This window comes from Lissotriton vulgaris, chromosome 8 (assembly GCF_964263255.1).
Source record: "Lissotriton vulgaris chromosome 8, aLisVul1.2, whole genome shotgun sequence".
In the NCBI taxonomy this organism is placed as follows: domain Eukaryota; kingdom Metazoa; phylum Chordata; class Amphibia; order Caudata; family Salamandridae; genus Lissotriton; species Lissotriton vulgaris.
In genome coordinates this window covers 741,610,671-741,630,944 of record NC_141696.1, presented here as the reverse complement: position 1 = coordinate 741,630,944, position 20,274 = coordinate 741,610,671, and the positions used below count along the sequence as shown (strand labels likewise).

Genomic DNA, 20,274 nt, shown 5'->3' with positions numbered 1-20,274 from the left:
GCGGTGTGGTTGCCAACATGGCATTCTCATAATTGGGAGTTGCATTCCAAAGAATTATGGGGTAAAGAACTGTGGCAAGAAATTTGGGAATTGCTCCCGCAGAGTACTGTAACAATCTTTCACGTGGATGCTCATACTCCAATTGACTCCCTTGACAAATTTTTTCATAATATTGCAGATGAACAGTCTAAAATTTCTGAGGCAGTGGTTGACATGCAGGATTCTGATTTGGCGGGATTGGCGAAGTGGGCCCACCAGAAAGCAGGACATTTTGGAGAAAAAGCCACTAGCAGGTGGGCTGCCGATAGAGGAATTCATATTCCTTTTTCTTTAATTAAAGATGTCATTCTACATTGTCCCATTTGTCAGCATTCTAGGAAAAAAGAGGTACCTCAGATTGTTCGAGGTCACTTACATCGAGGTAAATTGCCCGCCCAAATTTGGCAGATTGATTATATTGGTCCGCTCCCTATGAGCAGAAATTGTCGATACATTTGCACAGTGGTTGATACTTATAGTGGCCTTTTGGTCGCTTTCCCTTGCAAGAATGCTACCCAAGTGAATACAATTAAAACCCTGGAGTTAATTATTTTATACTATGGTGTCCCATTCCAGATTCAATCAGACAATGCATCCCACTTTCGTGGAAGATTGGTGCAGGAATTCTGTACGGAAAATAACATTGATTGGGTGTTTCATATTCCATATTACCCACAAGCTTCAGGATCGATTGAGAGAATGAATGGCTTGTTGAAAGAACAGTTGCGCAAGTTGACTGATGACCGTTACAGCCAGTGGAGAGATGTCCTACTTCAAGCTCTGTTAATTTTAAATAATCGTCCTTTGTTACATGCTGAATCTCCTTTGATGCGTTTGTTTCCTCCACATGTTGATGCAAAACCTAACTCCATAGCGAACACTGTCATGTATTGGGAAATTACCCCCGGTGCTTTGGCTCCATGTAGAGCAACCCCAGGTTCCGCAGGCCTTGACCTGCATGCATTAAATGATGCACATTTTCCAGGAAAAGATCGAATCATTGTTGAAACTGGCATTGGTGTCTCTATACCTGCCGGTAGTTTTGGATTAATTGCCCCTAGATCTGGCCTGGCCCTGAAAGGTGTACAAGTGCTCGGAGGAGTAATTGACAGTGATTATCAGGGAGAGATTAAGGTTCTCCTGCTTAATAGCAGTGAGACGGATTTGTTTATCAAAAAGTCTGACCGTGTTGCTCAGTTACTGATTATGCCTGTCTTCAGTGGTGAGATCAAAAAAGGCTCTGCTCCAACGTTGCTAACTGTGCGAGGACAAAAAGGCTTTGGATCGTCTGATCTTCCTGGAGCTAAAATATGGGTGCAATCGCCTAAAAATCCTCCTGAACAGGCTGATATTATTGCGACCGGTCATGACAACACCGTTTTGGTGATGAAGCCAGGGAAAGATGGCTGGGAAGCTGTCCCAGCTGATAAATGTTACTTACGAGAATGATTAAGGCCTGTGTTTGTATTTTTTCAGATCATTCTTTGGATTGCTGCTGCAGGATGTGTCGGCGCTGGACTCCTTTTGGCTTGCTACGCCGGGAGAGGAGAGGATCCACCGACGCCGGTTGATGGGATAATAAGAGCCCCGCGGTCCGCGTGGGTACAGTCATCGAATTTCTGGGTCACACTCGCAAAGCGGGTGACGAACTCTCCGCATTTTTGCCTTACACCCATGAAGAGCGTTACTGACATTTTAGCGACCTGTTTGGTAGGTGTCCCTGCATCCACTGAGACTCTTCGCCATGTCTTCAATGTATCTAATGCCCGACCTAATGTTATTCTGGGTGACTTTGCAGCACACAAATTTTGTCCCTCATGTACTCTTATTCCAGATCTTGATGTCCCTATTAATTCCAGAATTACTACTTTTAATATTACCCCTGGAGATCTTTGCTTCGTGATGACCTGTAACCCTAAAGCTATTACAGAGTGTTTGCGGCTGAAGCTCCAAGCCGCTACTACTTTTTCATTTCATCAACGTTTGTTATGTTCAAAGAGACTTCCGGATTCATGTCTTTCAGTTAAGAATAATATGACCTGTAAACGTTTAGTAGTAGCCACTAGCCATTATCGTTCAATGCTATTGCCAGCTGGATGGCTCTTTTCTTGCGGGAATTCATCTTGGCCCTATATTCCTGCGAATATTTCTGGTGGCCCATGTGCCATCACTAGATTGAGTTTGCTAATGTTTTCCTCACATCCTACTTCACATTCCCGTATTGTACGTGATTCTATGTCATTGCATGAAGATTGTGATTCCTCTGTTCATCTCTATTCCAGATCGGAATATCTTGGTTTAGCTTTTTCTATTATTGGAGTGCCTGCATTGGCCGTTTATAATGCCAAAACAATCGGCAAAATGGCCTGCTGGATGGTTAAGTCAATTAACCAAACATCTACTGTTTTATCTGATCTCTTATTAGATGCCCAAGGTGAACGTAGAGCTATTTTGCAGAACAGGGCCGCTATTGATTATCTCCTGCTGAAACATGGACATGAGTGCTCGGATTTTGAAGGTCTATGCTGTTTTAATTTGTCTGACCATTCTAAAGCTATCCAATCCCATATTGACAAACTCCACGACTTGACTGCAGAAATTAGACAACATATAGATCAGGGTTTCTTTGACTGGCTTTTTAATTGGCTCCCTGACATGCATTCCCTACGACAAATTTTAGGGGGGGTTATTGTCGCTATTTGTATCCTAATAGCTATTTGTTGCTTTATTCAGTGTATCCCTTCCTTGCTGCAATTTTTTAGACTTAGTAAGGGTCGTAGGTCAGTTAATTTTGTTTCATACTATTCGTCTACTGACGTTAGCTCCATTTAGTATGTGGTTAATAGACTGGAGTCAAGGGGTGTAATGTTATGGCTGTCTTTTTGCTAGCTCTTTGGAGAAGGAGAATGATGGAGAGTGACTCCAGCCTATCACCCCCATAGCATAGGGATTAGGCCGATAGACAGGGGCCCTGTCTTACATATATAAGGGTATTTTCGTACCATTTTCCTTAGAGTAAGGCTTATGAATTTAAGTTAGGGGATAGACATATAAGTATTAGTCATGATTTGCTCATTTGCTAACATGCTAGGCTATTTTCCATGGAGCTATGCATATTGTGGGCTCCGTAGGCCTTAAACGAGACAGACTCCATTTTGCTTTCTGCCCGGTAGCTCGAGAAGGCTTTCTAGGTGAAGAGTAATGTTTTAGTTTCAAGCTGTTGTTCGCTTGGAGAGAACCGGTTCAGGCTGACCCTTATCGAAGGAATGTATTTTTCTCCACTCCGAAGACACAACTTCAGGCCGGCCGGCTGGGAAAGTGTCCTTGGTACGGGGAGGTACAAGAATTTGGTGGGCGGCAGGTTACTGGCCGTAACTTTCCATGAAGGAACGGGCTTTGATATTAGCGAAGGTGTTAGTCAGTTTGTGAGTTAGTCCGTAGGCGGCATCTAGCCGTTAGCATCTCTGCTATTAATTATCTCACGGCGGACAGTCGCCATCTTTGAAGTCTTAGAAAGATTTAAGACCGAAACTCTCTGAGAAAGACTGAAGGAGATTTAGCGCGGAGCGCACGAATACAGAGAGTGAGAGATACGGTAGCTAATAACCAGCAAGGTTCCAGTGCCCTGGAGGGAAGCAGACGAGGTTGAGCCTAGCGGTGCAGACGTGTACTTGTGACGGCTGGGGTGTGACTGCAAGGCGAGCCAGGACACAGAGACGAGAAGGGAACCTAGATGACTGCCGAGCCCAGACTTCATATTAATCAGGTGACGTCCGACCAGCTCTAATAGAATGTGCACTCTAATCTTTACCTTTTCTTTGCAGAAGTTATGTTGCATAGTAATGTGATTCGTGTCTATTGTTAATAAATACCCTAATTCTTATGGAATTATTGTGTGCCTTGTGTTCCTGTTCAATCTCGGTAAATGCATCTCCTAGTCGAAAGTTGTTTATGTGAACGGATGTGTAATCCCGATCAGGTAAATGGTGATCGAACAAAGAGGGAGTGAGTGGACCTTTGATGCCAAGAACAGAAAGTACACCATATAATTTGGAACCGTGTTTAAAGTCATTATTATAGTTTTATTCCGAGTAGGTAACTGAGATATTATCCTGATAACTGTTCATAGGAATGTGGTCGTCGTTGATATGCGGCGTTAATGAGAGCACTGGGGGGGATTACCAGTGTGGATACCCACAGGATTGTGGCTTGAATAAGTGAGAACGCCAGGGAGGATACTGGCGTGTAGTTTCGCAGGATTGCGAACAGTTTGGAAAAGAGAGCATTGGGTTCTGCAGGCCCATGTGTAGACGCACCGGATTGTGTGTCAGATCTGCCCTAGGGTAGAACGGTCTGGGTCGGGGTGGCCGCGAGACCAACTGATGTGAATAAGATATTGTAGAAAATCCGTACATGTATATTGTCATTCCCCATCCTTAGGTGCGACCTGTATATATATCTGTATAACTATTCATTGTGAATACGATCTGAGGAGGGAAGGTGAGTACGTTTTGGCTGGGTCACAGGGGCCCCTGGGGGCTGATCCCATCTAAACAGAAAATCCAGCCATTACACCCTACACCCTACCTGTTCTCTCATTCCCTCCCAGGGCTTCCCCCTTTTTCATCAAGGCAAACAGAAGTTACATGAATGTAGCTCCGGTGCAGTCTCTATCACCTACAGTTGAAAATGTACACTCTGTTTCTTGCCTATGGGTAGATTTTCAGCAGTGCTCACAGCAAATGTCTGGCTGTCCGATGGGTGCACCAGAGTTCAGGAGCAGCGGAGAAGAACTAATAGGTATCTGGATGCAAGACTGGGCATGGACTGCATCTGTCATTGAGCGTGCCAAGTTATCATTTAGTGGCTGTTGTACTGGGGTCTCACAAGGTCTGTAGGGGTCCCAGCATGACTGCCTAGATGGTGGCAGACAAGCCGCAAAAGCTGATGTTCGTAGCTTTGGATTGGCAGTCCAGGAGCAGTGCAATCCAGAGCAAACTGCAGGAAGGTGTATTCCAGGAGTGGTCTTCCTCAAGTCAGCAAATTCAGTCTAGACTGGGTGATCCAAACTTCAGCAGTTGCAGCCCCCAATTGACCGTCAGCAATTGGTAGTTGCCGCCCTGATCATTCCTTCGTCAATCAGTATTTGCAACTCCGATTGGGCTTTTGGCAATCAGTAGTTGTGACCTAGCTGGGCCTTTGGCAACTTGTATCTATAGCTTAGTTTCCTCTTGGGAGTCCCACAGCCACCTGGCATAGGCTGTTCCTTGCTATTCCTCTGGCAGTCCCCTACAAGAGGATAAGGCAGTCGTCTTCCGTTTTAGCTGACAGGTAGACTTTAATGCACTTTATGGCAGGTGATATTTACTCATATCTGGGAGACTAGATGTGCACTTGTGCAAGGCCAGATGAGGGGTACCCAAAACGGATTCCACAGGCCTCCATTACTGTGGCTCACTTCCACACACTATGCATTGGCTACACTGGGTACATGCACCAACAGGCTTAGCACAAACTCAGAATGTTAAGACTGGGCAAGCACATGGAAGGAGAACTTTACACAAAAACCTCCACCTCCAGTGACCCAGGTAAAAAGGTCTGGTCACATATTGATTAAACATGGTATCCTGCCACTAACACTCTATGAACTAAACCAATGGATCCAAAGGGTCTCTCATTGTTTTAATGGGAGATCTTCATTAAGTTCCTGTTCCCAAGTTCTTATATTGGCCCATCTGGGTTCCTGGGCTGCTCCTGATAGAGTCACATTTAACTATGAAATGTTCTCTTTTATTCCTGCTTTTTGAGGTAACACAATTTCAAATTGGGCCCGGACTCTAGTTGCCGCCTATGTCTTATGTGGGTATAACATAATATTTCCTATTTGTCTGAGCCAAAATCGGTCTTACACTGATTAAATTATTTAATCGCTCTGTGTTCAAACATGTCAGATTTGAAGCTCACCCTCATTCATTGCTGGAGTAAATGCAGGATTAAATTATATTTTATATTTAGTGTTGTAGCCACTGCTGTACTCACATTCACATTTGGCGGGCTTTACTCTCACTCCAGCCAAATAATACCCCATGGTGGCCTGCCTGTAATTGTATGTTCCATGAGAATACATGGTCTATCCGATTCTGCTTTAGACCACTGCATAATCATCCTAATTGAGCAGCTTCATAGTACTTCAGCAGGACCTGACAGTGCCATACACCTGCAATTTAGCTTTTTAAAACAAGCACATAGCAAGTCTTGGTTTGGCTGTATTCCAGAAGAATTTTGTAATTTACCTTTGTACTTACTTTAGGAAGTTGCTATTCACGGGAATGGGCAGTGGTGAACACGATAAGGAAACATGGGCAGGACTTTAATTTTTACAACATTTATCCTTATCGCCTAGGAAATATAGAGTGGAAACCATCTAATCAAGTCTTTAGTAAGTCTACCAGAGCAGAATAGTTGTCCTTAAAAAGTTCCTCTACTGAAAAAGTCCTTTTAATTCCCAAGTATTTAATATATCCTTTTAACCATTTGAAAAAAATCGAGGCCTCAAGGCCCAGAATTGATTCATTGTCTTTTGAAACATAAAGCATTTCGGATTTTTCTAAGTTTATCTCATATCCCTCCACTGATTCAACCTCCACAAGCAGGTGGATCATTGCAGGTAATGAACTTTCTGTAGAACACAGAGTGAGAAAGACAATCTGCATATAAAATGATCTTATGTTCCAAAGACACTTTATTAAACAATATTTCACTTGACAGCTTAAGGAAAGTGATTAACGCAATTTTATTATTTGAGAATGCATTTGAGAGTTGTAGTTAAATGCTCCATCAATTAAATTAGATGGCTGTAGGCTGACCAACTCATAAGTATTATACACACGAAGATGTGTATTAGATAAAAGGATATTCATAGATAGATAGAGCCATGTAGGATTTTTTGTGTGGCAATTCTTCAATAAAAACGCTTTATTACTAAAAGGATATTCATGGTCTTAATCGTTTAAGGCAGCCTAAAATGTGTTCATAATATCCACATCGCTGCAGTGGTTATTTTTGCCCTGTGCTGAAAATTGCCATTTTGCTGGTGTCATGACGAGCTCAGCTCGTCATCAGCACAGCTCAACTGTGCCTCAAGACGAGCTGAGCTCGTCATGAGCATGGAAGGGGTTAAATAGCTAAGTCTCGGTCACTGGTTTACCAGCATTATTTTACTGTTACATAATGAAAAGACACGAACTGGGTCCGGAGAACATGTGCTTAGAAAAAAATATTTGTGACGGAAGGAAACAAGAGCAGTGAGAGGAAAGTCTGGAGATCGAGGGGTTGGAGTAAGGTCTAGAAAAGGGTAACACTGTAGTGCGAGAATGCACACAATTCCTTGTTGATAATTAGAGACGAGGAAAATATCAGTAGGCTGAAAATAAGTAAACATTAAACTTCATTTGTAACACATCAGTGAACTTTGTGTTAGCATCCTACTAAGGAAAAGTAACACAAATGTATACTGTTTGAATGTTCATGTGTTTATGTTAAAGGCAGAAGTACAGTACTGTATGATCAGGTCTGTGAAGTTTTTAAAGGGAGGATACATGAGTAATGTGTAATCTTGTCTGATGTGTGGAGAATTAGTCCATGAATCCATGCTTTGTCTAAGAATGGTGATATTACAAGTGGTACACTGCTCTGTTGCCATGGATAGACCAGCTTGGAGGTCTGGGGACGATCAGGGCAGAGTAAAGAGTGTTTTCTTGTTTCTGGTGCAACTCTAAATTACCTTCTTCGTTTATCTGCAACTAGAACATGTTACCACTTTAAACGTATTCAAAAACATTATAGAAAATAAACCAATTTCCTGTTTGTTTGCAACAGCATACATCTTTTTCAGAAGAGAGTAAAATTGTAACAAGAGAGCACAAGTGTTTTGCTGATAATTAGGAATGGATAAAACACAATTAAGCTGCTGATAATTAAAGGTTTTGATTCCTGTGGGAGTTCAACAGCAACTGTTGGGTTGATATCTAAGGGCAAAGTCTGTTTTTTGACTCATTGGATATTTTGCTTCTGAGAAATCTTGAACCTCCTGATATAATTAAATAGTTGGAACAATAGGCTGGCATTTTCAGATCATGGACCTTGTAAGTAAAGCGGGCCATTTTTCAATTGTAACATTACGGGCTGTCATTGTATTTCTTGAAGAAGTAGTTAATTGACCAAATGTTCTTTTTCCAGATATGAACCTAACAGACTAATGTAGAGTTGCTTTTAGAGAGGCCAATGATAATTGCATTGGAAATGCTACTAGTAGGCATGCAGCTCTTATTGTGCTACCAACTTAAGTATCCCTTTTAAAATATGTCTTAGACCTGCCATTGCAGCCTGCTTTTAGTTTTAGACTTCCATTTTTACTTGGCAAAAGAAAACTTTTCCCAGGCCTAACCTTCCATTTTTAATACATATATGTCACCCTTAGGGCCCTGAACAGCCCTTAAGGCAGACCCAGTGTATTTAAAAAGTTGGACATGTGCTTTTAAGTTTTACATGTTCTAGTAGTGAAAAACTCTTACATTATTTGTTCACTACTGTGAAGCCCACCTCTTGCATAGGATAACACTGGGTTACCTTATTACATTTAATAAGTGTTCACTTTTGATTGGGAGCAGGTAGGAATGCAATGAGTGTACTGAAAAGAAATGTAATTTAAAATCCTCTTTAATGTGTTGTAAGTCACAATTCTGAAAATGCAATTTTTAGAAAGTTGTAAGTAGGCATTTGTGTGTTGCTCCCAGACAGTGAAACAAAGGGGGTGTTGGCATGATGGGCCATCATGCTAGGTTGGAAGGGGCAGAGCTGTGTCTAGGTTCCAACGGAGTAATGATAACTTCTAGCAAGAAAACACCAATGAAAGGAAACAGATTCACAAATAAAAAGTTGACAGTGTCACAGGAAATGCTGCTCCTCGCTGAATTAATGCACACTCAGAAGGAGAAGAAAAGGATCCTAGGAAGCAACAGTGGTGCTGGAACATACAATCACAATGAAATTAATTTTAAAACAAAATAGCTTGAAAGCGGCCTGAGCTGCAGGGTGCATTAAACAGTGAATGCTGTGTTGCGCAGAAAACCCATTGCTAAGGCCCGGATATCCCCTTTCTAGTGTTGACTATGAACTGCCGAGCCCAAAGGGCGTTTCTCCAAAGCAGTAAGTAGTGGTTCCAGAAAAGCCTTTTTAACAGCAAAAGAGGTTCTGGGACAACAGAAGTCAACTGCAGAATCTCCATCACGATGTTGGACGGAGGCTTCACCATTGGTAAGGGTAATGCCACCTCAACTTTTTGTACTAATGTTAAGGATTTCTCTGGATGTATCAAGACCACAAGAATTTTGCAGGTCTAGGTAGAATCCACCATTTCTGTAACTAGGAGAGGTGTCTTGTCAGCCTTTGAGTCATCTTGCTTTGTACACCAAAAAAGGAGGTTGTTCATGCCAAGCAGTCAGAATCTAAGCTGAAAAGTTGTTCCATTTGTACAAATCTCTGGTAAAAGGCTCTGAAAGAGGTTGGTCCTTGATTAAAACATAGACCATATCCCTAGCCATTCAAATAATTTCTGCAGACTTTGAGGGCTGGGGCAGAGTGAAAAATTAATCTGAATGGCATCGGGGAGTAAGTTGAAATTGGCATCAAGCGCACTGGAGCCGTTGACTTCATAAGCAATGGCTTTGATGGAAGGGCTTCAGAGGTCACAGCCTGCGAAGGCATGGAGTAAGGTGGCGTTGAGGTCCAAGACTCCAGAATCACTGAACTGAGGAATCTGAGGGAAGAAGTATCCATCAGAAACTGCCCTTATTGCTGACGGGCCTTGTAGCAATATCTAACAAGGCGTGCCCCCATGATGTTTATGCGTAGTTCAAAGATGCAAGTAACAATATCATACAGTAATACATAAAGAATTGGAAATAGTACTGATGCTAATTCTCTGAGGCGGGAAAAGGAGCAGAGTTAAGTACATTGAAAATTTGCAAAGAAGACCATGCACTGGGGCTGGCCAACAGGGATAGCTTCTATCTTGCTTTACTACTCCATTTTTTGACTGAATGGTTCTTGACAGAAGGAGGCCTTCATGGTAAATTGCTTGTAAGGCTGTAAATAGGAACAGACCTGTGGAGCCATCGTCTGACCCTGTTATGTTATGTTATGTTAATTTCGATTTATATAGCGCCAAATCACTGACAGGTCTCTTAGCGCTTGCTTTGGGAACACGTCCTGGCTTTCCCTGCGCGATAACCCCTACTGGGCATCCCCAAGGTGAAGACCAGGCATCCCAAACTTATAGTTGAACAGTTCCCAGTTCTCAAAAATGGTTAAATGAAGCATGCCTTATGCAGAAACAGTCCTCTCTTGGGACTAAATCCACCTCAAGAATTGCCATAGCCAAGAACATTAGACAAGGGATGAAGTAAGGCTCCATGCATATGGGGATTAGCTCCTGTATATTTCATCGATGTGCAACGATCCTATAATAGTCCTTGTACAGAATTTGTACAAGACAGTAGAAGACTTAAAGGAGAAAAGACACATCGGGTATATACTCCGACTTCCCTGAGTTCAATGCTGTAAAAAATGTTATTGATGGAAGAACGTTAATACTGATGTTTTACAGAGTCTCAAGAAACATCAGTAGGGTTTCACAGATGGTCAGAAAGAAAGAAAAAACTGACTAGGGAAAGGCATGTGTACAAATAGCTCGATAAAACATATAAAAAACAAAATAGTACAGTTACAAATTTGTCAAAAGCTTGTCGACGCGTTTCGGTGCTTCTTTGTTTGGAACACCTTCCACAGGACTATTTAAAACATCTTCTTTCTAAAAGTAGATATAACATTTGTTAGTTTTGCACTGTAAGGTGGTGGTTTTGGCTGTTAGGCTGTTGGGGCAAGGAATTTTGACTATATCTTACGTGTAAAGCAATTTTTATTTTGCAGTACCAGATTCAATCCAGGAGTGGTTATAACATTAATGACTCCTCCTCCCTGCTTTGTCGTCAGAGACTCTGTATATAAAATAACATTAGTTTAGAATTCAATGAACCAAAATAAGGTTAACTTTTTTATAAGTAGGACATTTTTAACGTTTGCCACTTACTTCTCGTTTGCGCTGAAGCAATCCGAGACAATTGCTGCACTTTTGTAAACTTATTGTTCTGTTTCTTCCGTGTATTAGTCTGGCCAAACGTGGCCCTTTTTCCTCTTTTGAAAATAACAAATAGTGGCGTAATATGCAATATCGATGTAATTTCTAACGAATTGACGTATACATATCTAATAAGGTAATGAAATATGTACACTATCTGTTTAGACACTGCAGACCTGCCTCAATTGAATAAGAGGAGGGACCTATTCTTGAATCTGTGAAGAATCTAGGACCACGTTTGGCCAGATTAATACACGGAAGAAACAGAACAATAAGTTTACAAAAGTGCAGCAATTGTCTCAGATTGCTTCAGCGCAAACGAGAAGTAAGCGGCAAACGTAAAACATGTCCTACTTATTAAAAAGTTAACCTTATTTTGGTGTTCATTGAATTCTAAACTAATGTTATTTTATATACAGAGTCTCTGACGACAAAGCAGGGAGGAGGAGTCATTAATGTTATAACCACTCCTGGATTGAATCTGGTACTGCAAAATAAAAATTGCTTTACACGTAAGATATAGTCAAAATTCCTTGCCCCAACAGCCTAACATCCAAAACCACCACCTTACAGTGCAAAACTAACAAATGTTATATCTACTTTTAGAAAGAAGATGTTTTAAATAGTCCTGTGGAAGGTGTTCCAAACAACGAAGCACCGAAACGCGTCAACAAGCTTTTGACAAATTTTTAACTGTACTATTTTGTTTTTTATATGTTTTGTCAAGATAAATTGAGTGGACTTATGTAAAATGATTTTTTGAAAAAACCTATATGTTTTAATAAATTGTGTATACTGTGTATATGAAAGAAACTGTTTTTTAATAAGAAAGAAATAATAAAAATATTCAGATACACCAAATGTTATGTTTTGACTTAAATGTTATGTGTGGTGGGCTGTTGGTATAATTGACTACAACAAATGTTATTGTTTACCTAAAACTTGAACACACAGAAAGGAATCTCCTTTTTAGTTGTTACATGTCCCGGTCCTTTCTGGGTTAAATAGGGAAAACTCTCTTTTTTTAAGAATGTGTACAAGTAGCTACAGTCTTCAGTGACACTAGGTTTATGTTAACCTAGTTAATTCACCTTCCTCCACCACGTGTGCATGGCCCCATACATACACTATGCGCAAGATAAACAAAGATCACATGGTGAACGGTCCTATATGCATACATGTCTCTAAAACTGTGATCATTAGGTATCTCTTCAATAGCTTCAAAGGAGAAAAAAAATGAACAATTAGTGATTACATTAGTGAAACATCGTATTGGCATAACCTGGATAAGTCCAAGACAGTCCTGAAAATCAGGACTGGTTTATTTATTTTATTTATTTATTTATTATAGTGTTTTGTATAGCGCGAACAAGACCCGTGGGTATCAGAGCGCTTAACATCGAGGTAGGTTACATATTGGCAATACAGAATCATTTATACAAACAAACAGATATGAGGTAGAGGAAACTGTGGCTATGAGAGGTGCCTAAATCTAACTATTCCAAACGCATGTGCAATTAGCAATAAAGGTAGGTGAGGCTTAGCTTATATCCATGTCTATATCGACAACTAAGGTGAGGTAGAGGTTATATAGTTTTAGCTTTAGAAAACACTTATAAGTTCGCCTAGGACTGTGGTAACGTTCAGGACACAGTCAGGGCTTGTGTGAGGAGTTAGTTCCTTATCAATGATAACATTCTTGAATAATATTCTTGAGAGGGCCCTCCATCCGCTGACATAAGTATTGGAACCCACGATCCGCCTGCTTCCCTATGTAAGGTATTTACTCAACATAAGACTCTTCAGTTCCCGTTTGAATGTTACAATATTTTGAATCTTCCTCAGACTTGGAGGGAGTGAATTCCAGACTCTGGGGGCAGCTCCAGAGAAAGTTTGGTCATAAGACTTTTTCTTTCGGAAGATGGCTGGCCGCAACAGCAGCTCCTTGGCGCTTCTAGTTGGTCTGTTTCCTCCCGATAGCTTGATTTTCTTGGCTAGGTATCTTGGCGTGTTATAGTGCACCGCTTTGTGGGTAATACATGCTAACTTCATTTGAATTCTGGCCTCATAAGGAAGCCAGTTTAGTGCTTTCAAGTGAGGAGATATATGGTCAAATTTCCTAGATCCTGTGATGAGTCTTGCCGCTGCGTTGAGACAGGCTTTTAGTGGTGCTGTGGATGTTTTAGGTAGGCCAGCTAATGTGGAGCAACCATATTCAATCCTTGATATAACTAGAGATTGTATAGCCAGTTTTAGATCTGCCTCTGAAATGAATGGTTTTAATTTTCTTAGGTAGCTCAAATGGTAGCGGGCGCTTTTCGCCATTGAATTAATGTGGGCGTTCATAGCAAGGTTCTCATCCAATGTGTTTCCTAGTGATTTAGCAGAGTTGACTAGGGTTGGGGTGCAGTTAAGCGCAGTCACCAATTTGGTCCATTCCTTTATTTCAGAGTGGCTCCTTGGAGGTGAAATTAGCAAGAATTCTGTTTTATGGGCATTTAGTTTCAGATGATTAGTAGTTAACCATTGTAACGCCATCTTTAATGTCTCATTCATTAGATCGATGTCATCAAGGGAGGTGATCTTCAAGTATATTTGCGTGTCATCTGCGTACATGTGGTAGGATATCTGAGAGTTCGAAGAATGTCTGTAAGAGGTTCGACATACAGGTTGAATAGATCCGGTGATAGCGTAGAACCTTGCGGGACCCCAATTGTATTAGGACAAGGGGGTGAGATTGCTTGGTTAACCGGAAATCGTTGTGTTCTGTTCCGTAGAAAAGAATTGAACCATTTCAGCACATTTCCGGATAGTCCCATCCTGTCCTGCAGCCTGGACAATAATGCTTCATGATTTACCGTGTCAAATGCGGATGATAGGTCGAGTAGAATCAATAGGCATGCTTGATTTTGGTCTAGGGCTTGTAGCGCGTCATCTACAATATGCAGGATCGCTGTTTCCGTGCTATGTCCTGCTCTGAATCCTGATTGGCATTCGTCTAGTAAGGAGAACTTGGTGATGTGTTGTTTCAGTTGGCTCTGCACGCATTTCTCAATTACTTTGGCCAGTAGGGGGATGTTGGTTACTGGTCGGTAGTTATTCGGATCTGTTGTTTCCGCTGTTGGTTTTTTGATTATTGGCACAACTTGTCCTGTTTTTAGACAGTCAGGGAGGATCCCTTGTGCAAGAGATGCATTTATTATTTTGGTCCAGATCGGGACCACGATATGGCTGATTTCTTTAACACATTTTGCAGGTAGAGGGTCCTGATAGTGGTTGTTCGGTCTGATTTCAGACAGCGTTTTGGCGATCTTGTCCTGGTCGTATAATTCAAATGTGTCCCAATTTGCTTTATTTTTTGTCTTAGTATTCTCTGCTGTCATGGAAGCCTCGCTGGTCGGCAACGGTTGGGTTGGGAGGATAGCCACACCGTTTGAGAGCTCCGCCTCTAGCGATTTGGTCTTTTCCGTGAAAAATGATGAGAATTCCTCGTAGCTTAAGGGCGTTTTTGAGTTCTCTTGGGCCGATTTGGCTAGTTTATCCGACTGTTGCTTTAAGATCTCGAAGAGTTTCCGTGGTCTGTTTTTGGCATTGTCAAGTTCTGCTCTTATAAATTCTTTTTTGGAGTTGATTATCTTTTTGTTATATTGGTTCCTGATTTTTCTGAGGTCTTTCAGCTCTGGGGAGGAAGGGTGTTGTCTCCATTTTCTTTCGGCCATTCTCAGTTTGCGCCTGTCCTCATTCAGTGACTCACTAAACCAAGGATTTTTTGGCTTTTCTGTGACTCTTTTTAGTTTTAGTGGCATGGTGTCATTGACGATATTTCCAATTGAGGTTATGTAGTGATCGGTCAGCTCGTTTACATTCTGCATGTCATTAGGTGGCTTTAAGCCTCTTTCGCAGTTGGCAACCAGTAGCTCAATATTCGCCTCTTTTGTATCTCGGATCGCTTTTTTGGACTTGGGGGGTTGCACAGTCCTATCCTTTTTCACTTTGGGAATCACGAATGTTATGGTATGATGGTCCGACCAATCACATGGATCTATAGCGCGGATTGATGTCTCTTTCTTTTTTGAGATAATCCAGTCTAAGGTCGCTCCTTGTGCATGTGTAGGTTGTGTGCATGCTTGTGTAAGGTTTAGTTCGGCCAGGAACTCTTTGAGCGAGTTAACCGTTTTATCATTATCGTCGTTCCAGTGTAAATTAAAGTCTCCCAGGAAAATGTTGTTGGTCTCGGAATTGGAGTTGGCCGTTATGATCTCTATTAGTTGCTCTGTGAACTTTGCGTTATCACCTGGTGGATGGTAAAACGCATGCAGGTTGCATTTTTGGTTACTTGATGATCTTATATTTAGACCAAGGTATTCACAGGATTCCAGGGGGTCGGCTTGAATTTGGTGGACCTCAATCTCTGAACGGTGGATGCAGGCTATACCTCCTCCTACTTGCCTTAGCCTATCCAGTCTCACGATGTTATATTGAGGTGGTACTAAGAGATCAATGACCGGCGATGATGATTCGTTGAGCCAAGTTTCCGTAAGGATTGCCAGGTCAATTTCTTTATTGATGATGAGGGCTGCTATGTCTGATGCATGTTTGTTTGCAGAACGACAATTGAGTAGAAGGCAATTCAAGGGTTTTTCTGAATTAATGGGGTTCCCTTTTTCGGATTCAGTTGCTGTTAACTGGATTTGTTGTAAGTTGAGGTGAATTGCTTTCCTGTCATTCTTTCTAGATACTCTGTTAGAATCAATTGGTACTATTTTGATTCTCTCCTCCCTTCCCCGGGCCGGTTGTTCATATGTTCGGAGTAGGGCTAGTGTTTCTTCATTTGACAAGGGATTTGTCCTGCCTGGTCTATTGAGTCTGTTTTTTTGAGACAAGGCCATCTCATCATTCCTTCTTTGTGCGGAGAGTACTAGATTCTGAATGTGCGAGACCTTGGAGTGCGTGCTTACTGTCATCTCCCACATTTTTTCGATTGCCTGTGAAATTTCCAACGAGCCTTGTGCCATGTTGCCTACTAATTTCAAGAGCTCCCTAATTTCTTTCTGGTTTCGGAGGTAGATACATCAAGCAATTGAGGAGAGATGAAAAGTTGAAAGAGGACTTCCAAGAAGGAAGGTTATGTTTGCAGGCACCATTGTAGCCACAAGACCGGAATCCCCATTAACTAGAGAGAACAATGTAAATGTAAATGTATTGCGATTTATATAGCGCACGTATCACCCGAAGGCATCAAGGCGCTTGCCTTGGGAACCCGTCCTGGTATTCCCCTGTGAGATAACCCCAGCAGGGTATCCACAGGGTGAAAGCCAGGCATCCCGCCGCGAGGGGCCGTAGTGGAGATTAAGCAAGCTATTGCCCAGAGTCGCAGAGTGTGAACCCGTGAGTCAAGTAGGCACCGGAACGAGAATTATCAAGTCCGTGGAATTTTTGAGCCCAAGAACCGCCGAGGCGGGGAATTGAACCCTGGTGCAGGACCGATCTCAGCTTCCAGGTCTGCCGCCTCTAACCCCTGAGCCACACTTCTCCAATCATGTCAGTATTTATGCTCAATCTATAGCAGAGGTCTTCAAACTGTGGGACTTGCCCCTGGCGTCCATGGCTGCAATCCTTGGGCGGTGCAAATGTATCTGCAAGTACTTGTAAAGTAAGATGGTCTGGAAGTGCAACCTTCTTTATTTGAAGCATTTCCAGGCTGCCTTCATTTATATGCAGAGTTTGAAGCGCTTAAAAGCTGTAGGAACTGTAATCCTGAGTACCTTGTAGAAGGGGCAGAGAGATATGTGGCCAAAAAGAAAAAAATATTCTGTGACTATTCTAGTATTTTTTCAAATTCAAGTAAATACATATAAAATTATACACATACACCTTAAATAAAAAATAAACTCAAGTTAAAATGAAAATATGTATTTTCTAAAAAAAGTTTCTAAAGTTATGGCCGTTCCTTTGCAGTTATGTCAGCCTTTCATTGTTCCAGCTCATACTTTCCTTCTTTCACGATTTCTCATGTTAATCTGAGAAATTGGAGACCGAAAATAATTAGGTGGAGTAATTCAACACCAGTCACAAAGAGATTCCTGATTTTGCATGCGTTTTTATCACCTTAAGTCATTTAATCATCACACCTTTTGATTCACTCGTGCTGTCTTTTTTAAAGATCAATTTCCTGAATTTTAAGACTGCTCGTCTTTGCATAAATTATGTACAATGCCAATTGGCTCACCTTCATTTTTTCTCCATATTCAGATTTAACACCCAGTATCTCCTGAGTGTTAGCGTTTGGAAAATCTTTTTTAAGCACAGTTTTTACATAATCCACGCTGAGAACTTCTGCATCTGTCAGCTTGTTGTACATCTGTAACAATTATTGAAAAGTGAAAAAGTTAGAGTCTTTCATTTAACTGTATTCACAGCTTTTCTTTAGCATAGTTACAAAGGGACATGAAAAAGCAAGCCTGTGCCTACCTGACCTGCTCTTCTAATCAGAACTGCATGCGTACAGGGGCAGGTCTAGGTTCATGGCAGCCCTGGGCAGGGAGCGTAGGTAGGGGGCCACCGGAGGAACGCAGGCGCGGAGGCCAGTGAAGAGGGGGGTCAGGGTGTTTGGAAGTGGAACAGAGCTGGAGGCCGCCAAATCCCTGCCAGGGGCCACCACGCAAATATGTATCCATCCTCAGAGAATTATTATATTAAGGATATATATTGGCGTGGCAGCCCCTGGGGTTTGGCGGCCCTGCGCAGGTATACAACTTGCACATGCCTAAGGCTGCCCTGATGCGTAATATATATATATATATATTTATATATATATATATATATATATATATATATATATATATATATATATATATATATATATAGTACGCATGCAGTTCTGATTTTATATATATATATATATATATTTTCTTTCCACAAGTTGCCAAATTGGAAGGTCGCTCACGAGGGGGTTGATACACACTTGCCGCCGGCAGCAACACAACAGCCTGCAGCACATCCATCCATTTACATGCCAAACGCGTTTCGGGCGTCGTCCCGCCCTTGATCACTGGCTGTACAACGAGAAACAGAGGCTGATAATATGCACATGATTTATTGATTAACAAGTCCCACCCATGTGGGTGTGGCAAAGTTGCATTCTGGTCTCAGCAGTCCATTGCCCAAACTTGATCGTGCTACAACCCCAGTGGGTACCTCTGATTTATCGTTGTTTGTCAATGTTTTACCCCAGTGGGTGGAAGGAAATGTCATGCAGCGCCCTCATGCTGCCAATATTTACCAGCGGCTCAGGCCCCCCTCGTTCTGTTCGCTGCACAAGATGCTGAGCAGTGTAGATCCACTAGTTTCATGGAAGGTCCCGCCGCTGAAACTAGTGGATCTACACTGCTCAGCATCTTGTGCAGCTAACAGAACGAGGGGGGCCTGAGCCGCTGGTAAATATTGGCAGCATGAGGGTGCTGCATGACATTTCCTTCCTCCCACTGGGGTAAAACATTGACAAACAACGATAAATCAGAGGTGCCCACAGGGGTTGTAGCACGATTAAGTTTGGGCAATGGACTGCTGAGACCAGAATGCCACTTTGCCACACCCACATGGGTGGGACTTGTTATTCAATAAATCATGTGCATATTATCAGCCTCTGTTTCTCGTTGTACAGCCAGTGATCAAGGGCGGGACGACGCCCGAAACGCGTTTGGCATGTAAATGGACGGATGTGCTGCAGGCTGTTGTGTTGCTGCCGGCGGCAAGTGTGTATCAACCCCCTCGTGAGCGACCTTCCAATTTGGCAACTTGTGGAAAGAATTTAAGGCGGCTAGTCCGGTCGCTGAAGGTCCCGCCACTGAAACTAGTGGATCTACACTGCTCAGCATCTTGTGCAGCGAACAGAACGAGGGGGGCCTGAGCCGCTGGTAAATATTGGCAGCATGAGGGTGCTGCATGACATTTCCTTCCACCCACTGGGGTAAAACATTGACAAACAACGATAAATCAGAGGTGCCCACAGGGGTTGTAGCACGATTAAGTTTGGGCAATGGACTGCTGAGACCAGAATGCAACTTTGCCACACCCACATGGGTGGGACTTGTTATTCAATAAATCATGTGCATATTATCATCCTCTGTTTCTCGTTGTACAGCCAGTGATCAAGGGCGGGACGACGCCCGAAACGCGTTTGGCATGTAAATGGACGGATGTGCTGCAGGCTGTTGTGTTGCTGCCGGCTCAAGTGTGTATCAACCCCCTCGTGAGCGACCTTCCAATTTGGCAACTTGTGGAAAGAATTTAAGGCGGCTAGTCCGGTCGCGGAAGGTCCCGCCGCTGAAACTAGTGGATCTACACTGCTCAGCATCTTGTGCAGCTAACAGAACGAGGGGGGCCTGAGCCGCAGGTAAATATTGGCAGCATGAGGGTGCTGCATGACATTTCCTTCCACCCACTGGGGTAAAACATTGACAAACAACGATAAATCAGAGGTGCCCACTGGGGTTGTAGCACAATTAAGTTTGGGCAATGGACTGCTGAGACCAGAATGCAACTTTGCCACACCCACATGGGTGGGACTTGTTATTCAATAAATCATGTGCATATTATCAGCCTCTGTTTCTCGTTGTACAGCCAGTGATCAAGGGCGGGACGATGCCCGAAACGCGTTTGACATGTAAATGGACGGATGTGCTGCAGGCTGTTGTGTTGCTGCCGGCGGCAAGTGTGTATCAACCCCCCCGTGAACGACCTTCCAATTTGGCAACTTGTGGAAAATAAATAATATATATATATATATATATATATATATATATATATATATATATGTATATATATATATATATATATATATATATATATATATATATATATATATATATATATATATATATATATATATATATGTATATATATATATATATATATATATATATATGTATATATATACGCAAAGTGTAGCTCTCTCCTGTGATAACCGCAACTGCCACAGCAATGTCGAAAAGAAGCCACGCCACTCCAACGTTCGTAATGGGCCAAAAAACAGTTTA

At 42.1% G+C, this 20,274-nt stretch overlaps 1 protein-coding gene across 1 annotated transcript in view; it reads right to left on the bottom strand.

Moving 5' to 3' along the window:
• The window catches only part of UGGT2 (UDP-glucose glycoprotein glucosyltransferase 2), a 1,432,652-nt gene that overhangs the window by 746,820 nt on the left and 665,558 nt on the right, over positions 1-20,274 (bottom strand). Inside the window, exon 16 of the mRNA XM_086936163.1 lies at positions 17,466-17,597. Coding sequence (XP_086792289.1) covers positions 17,466-17,597 — 132 coding nt within the window. The remainder of the gene's footprint in view (positions 1-17,465; positions 17,598-20,274) is intronic.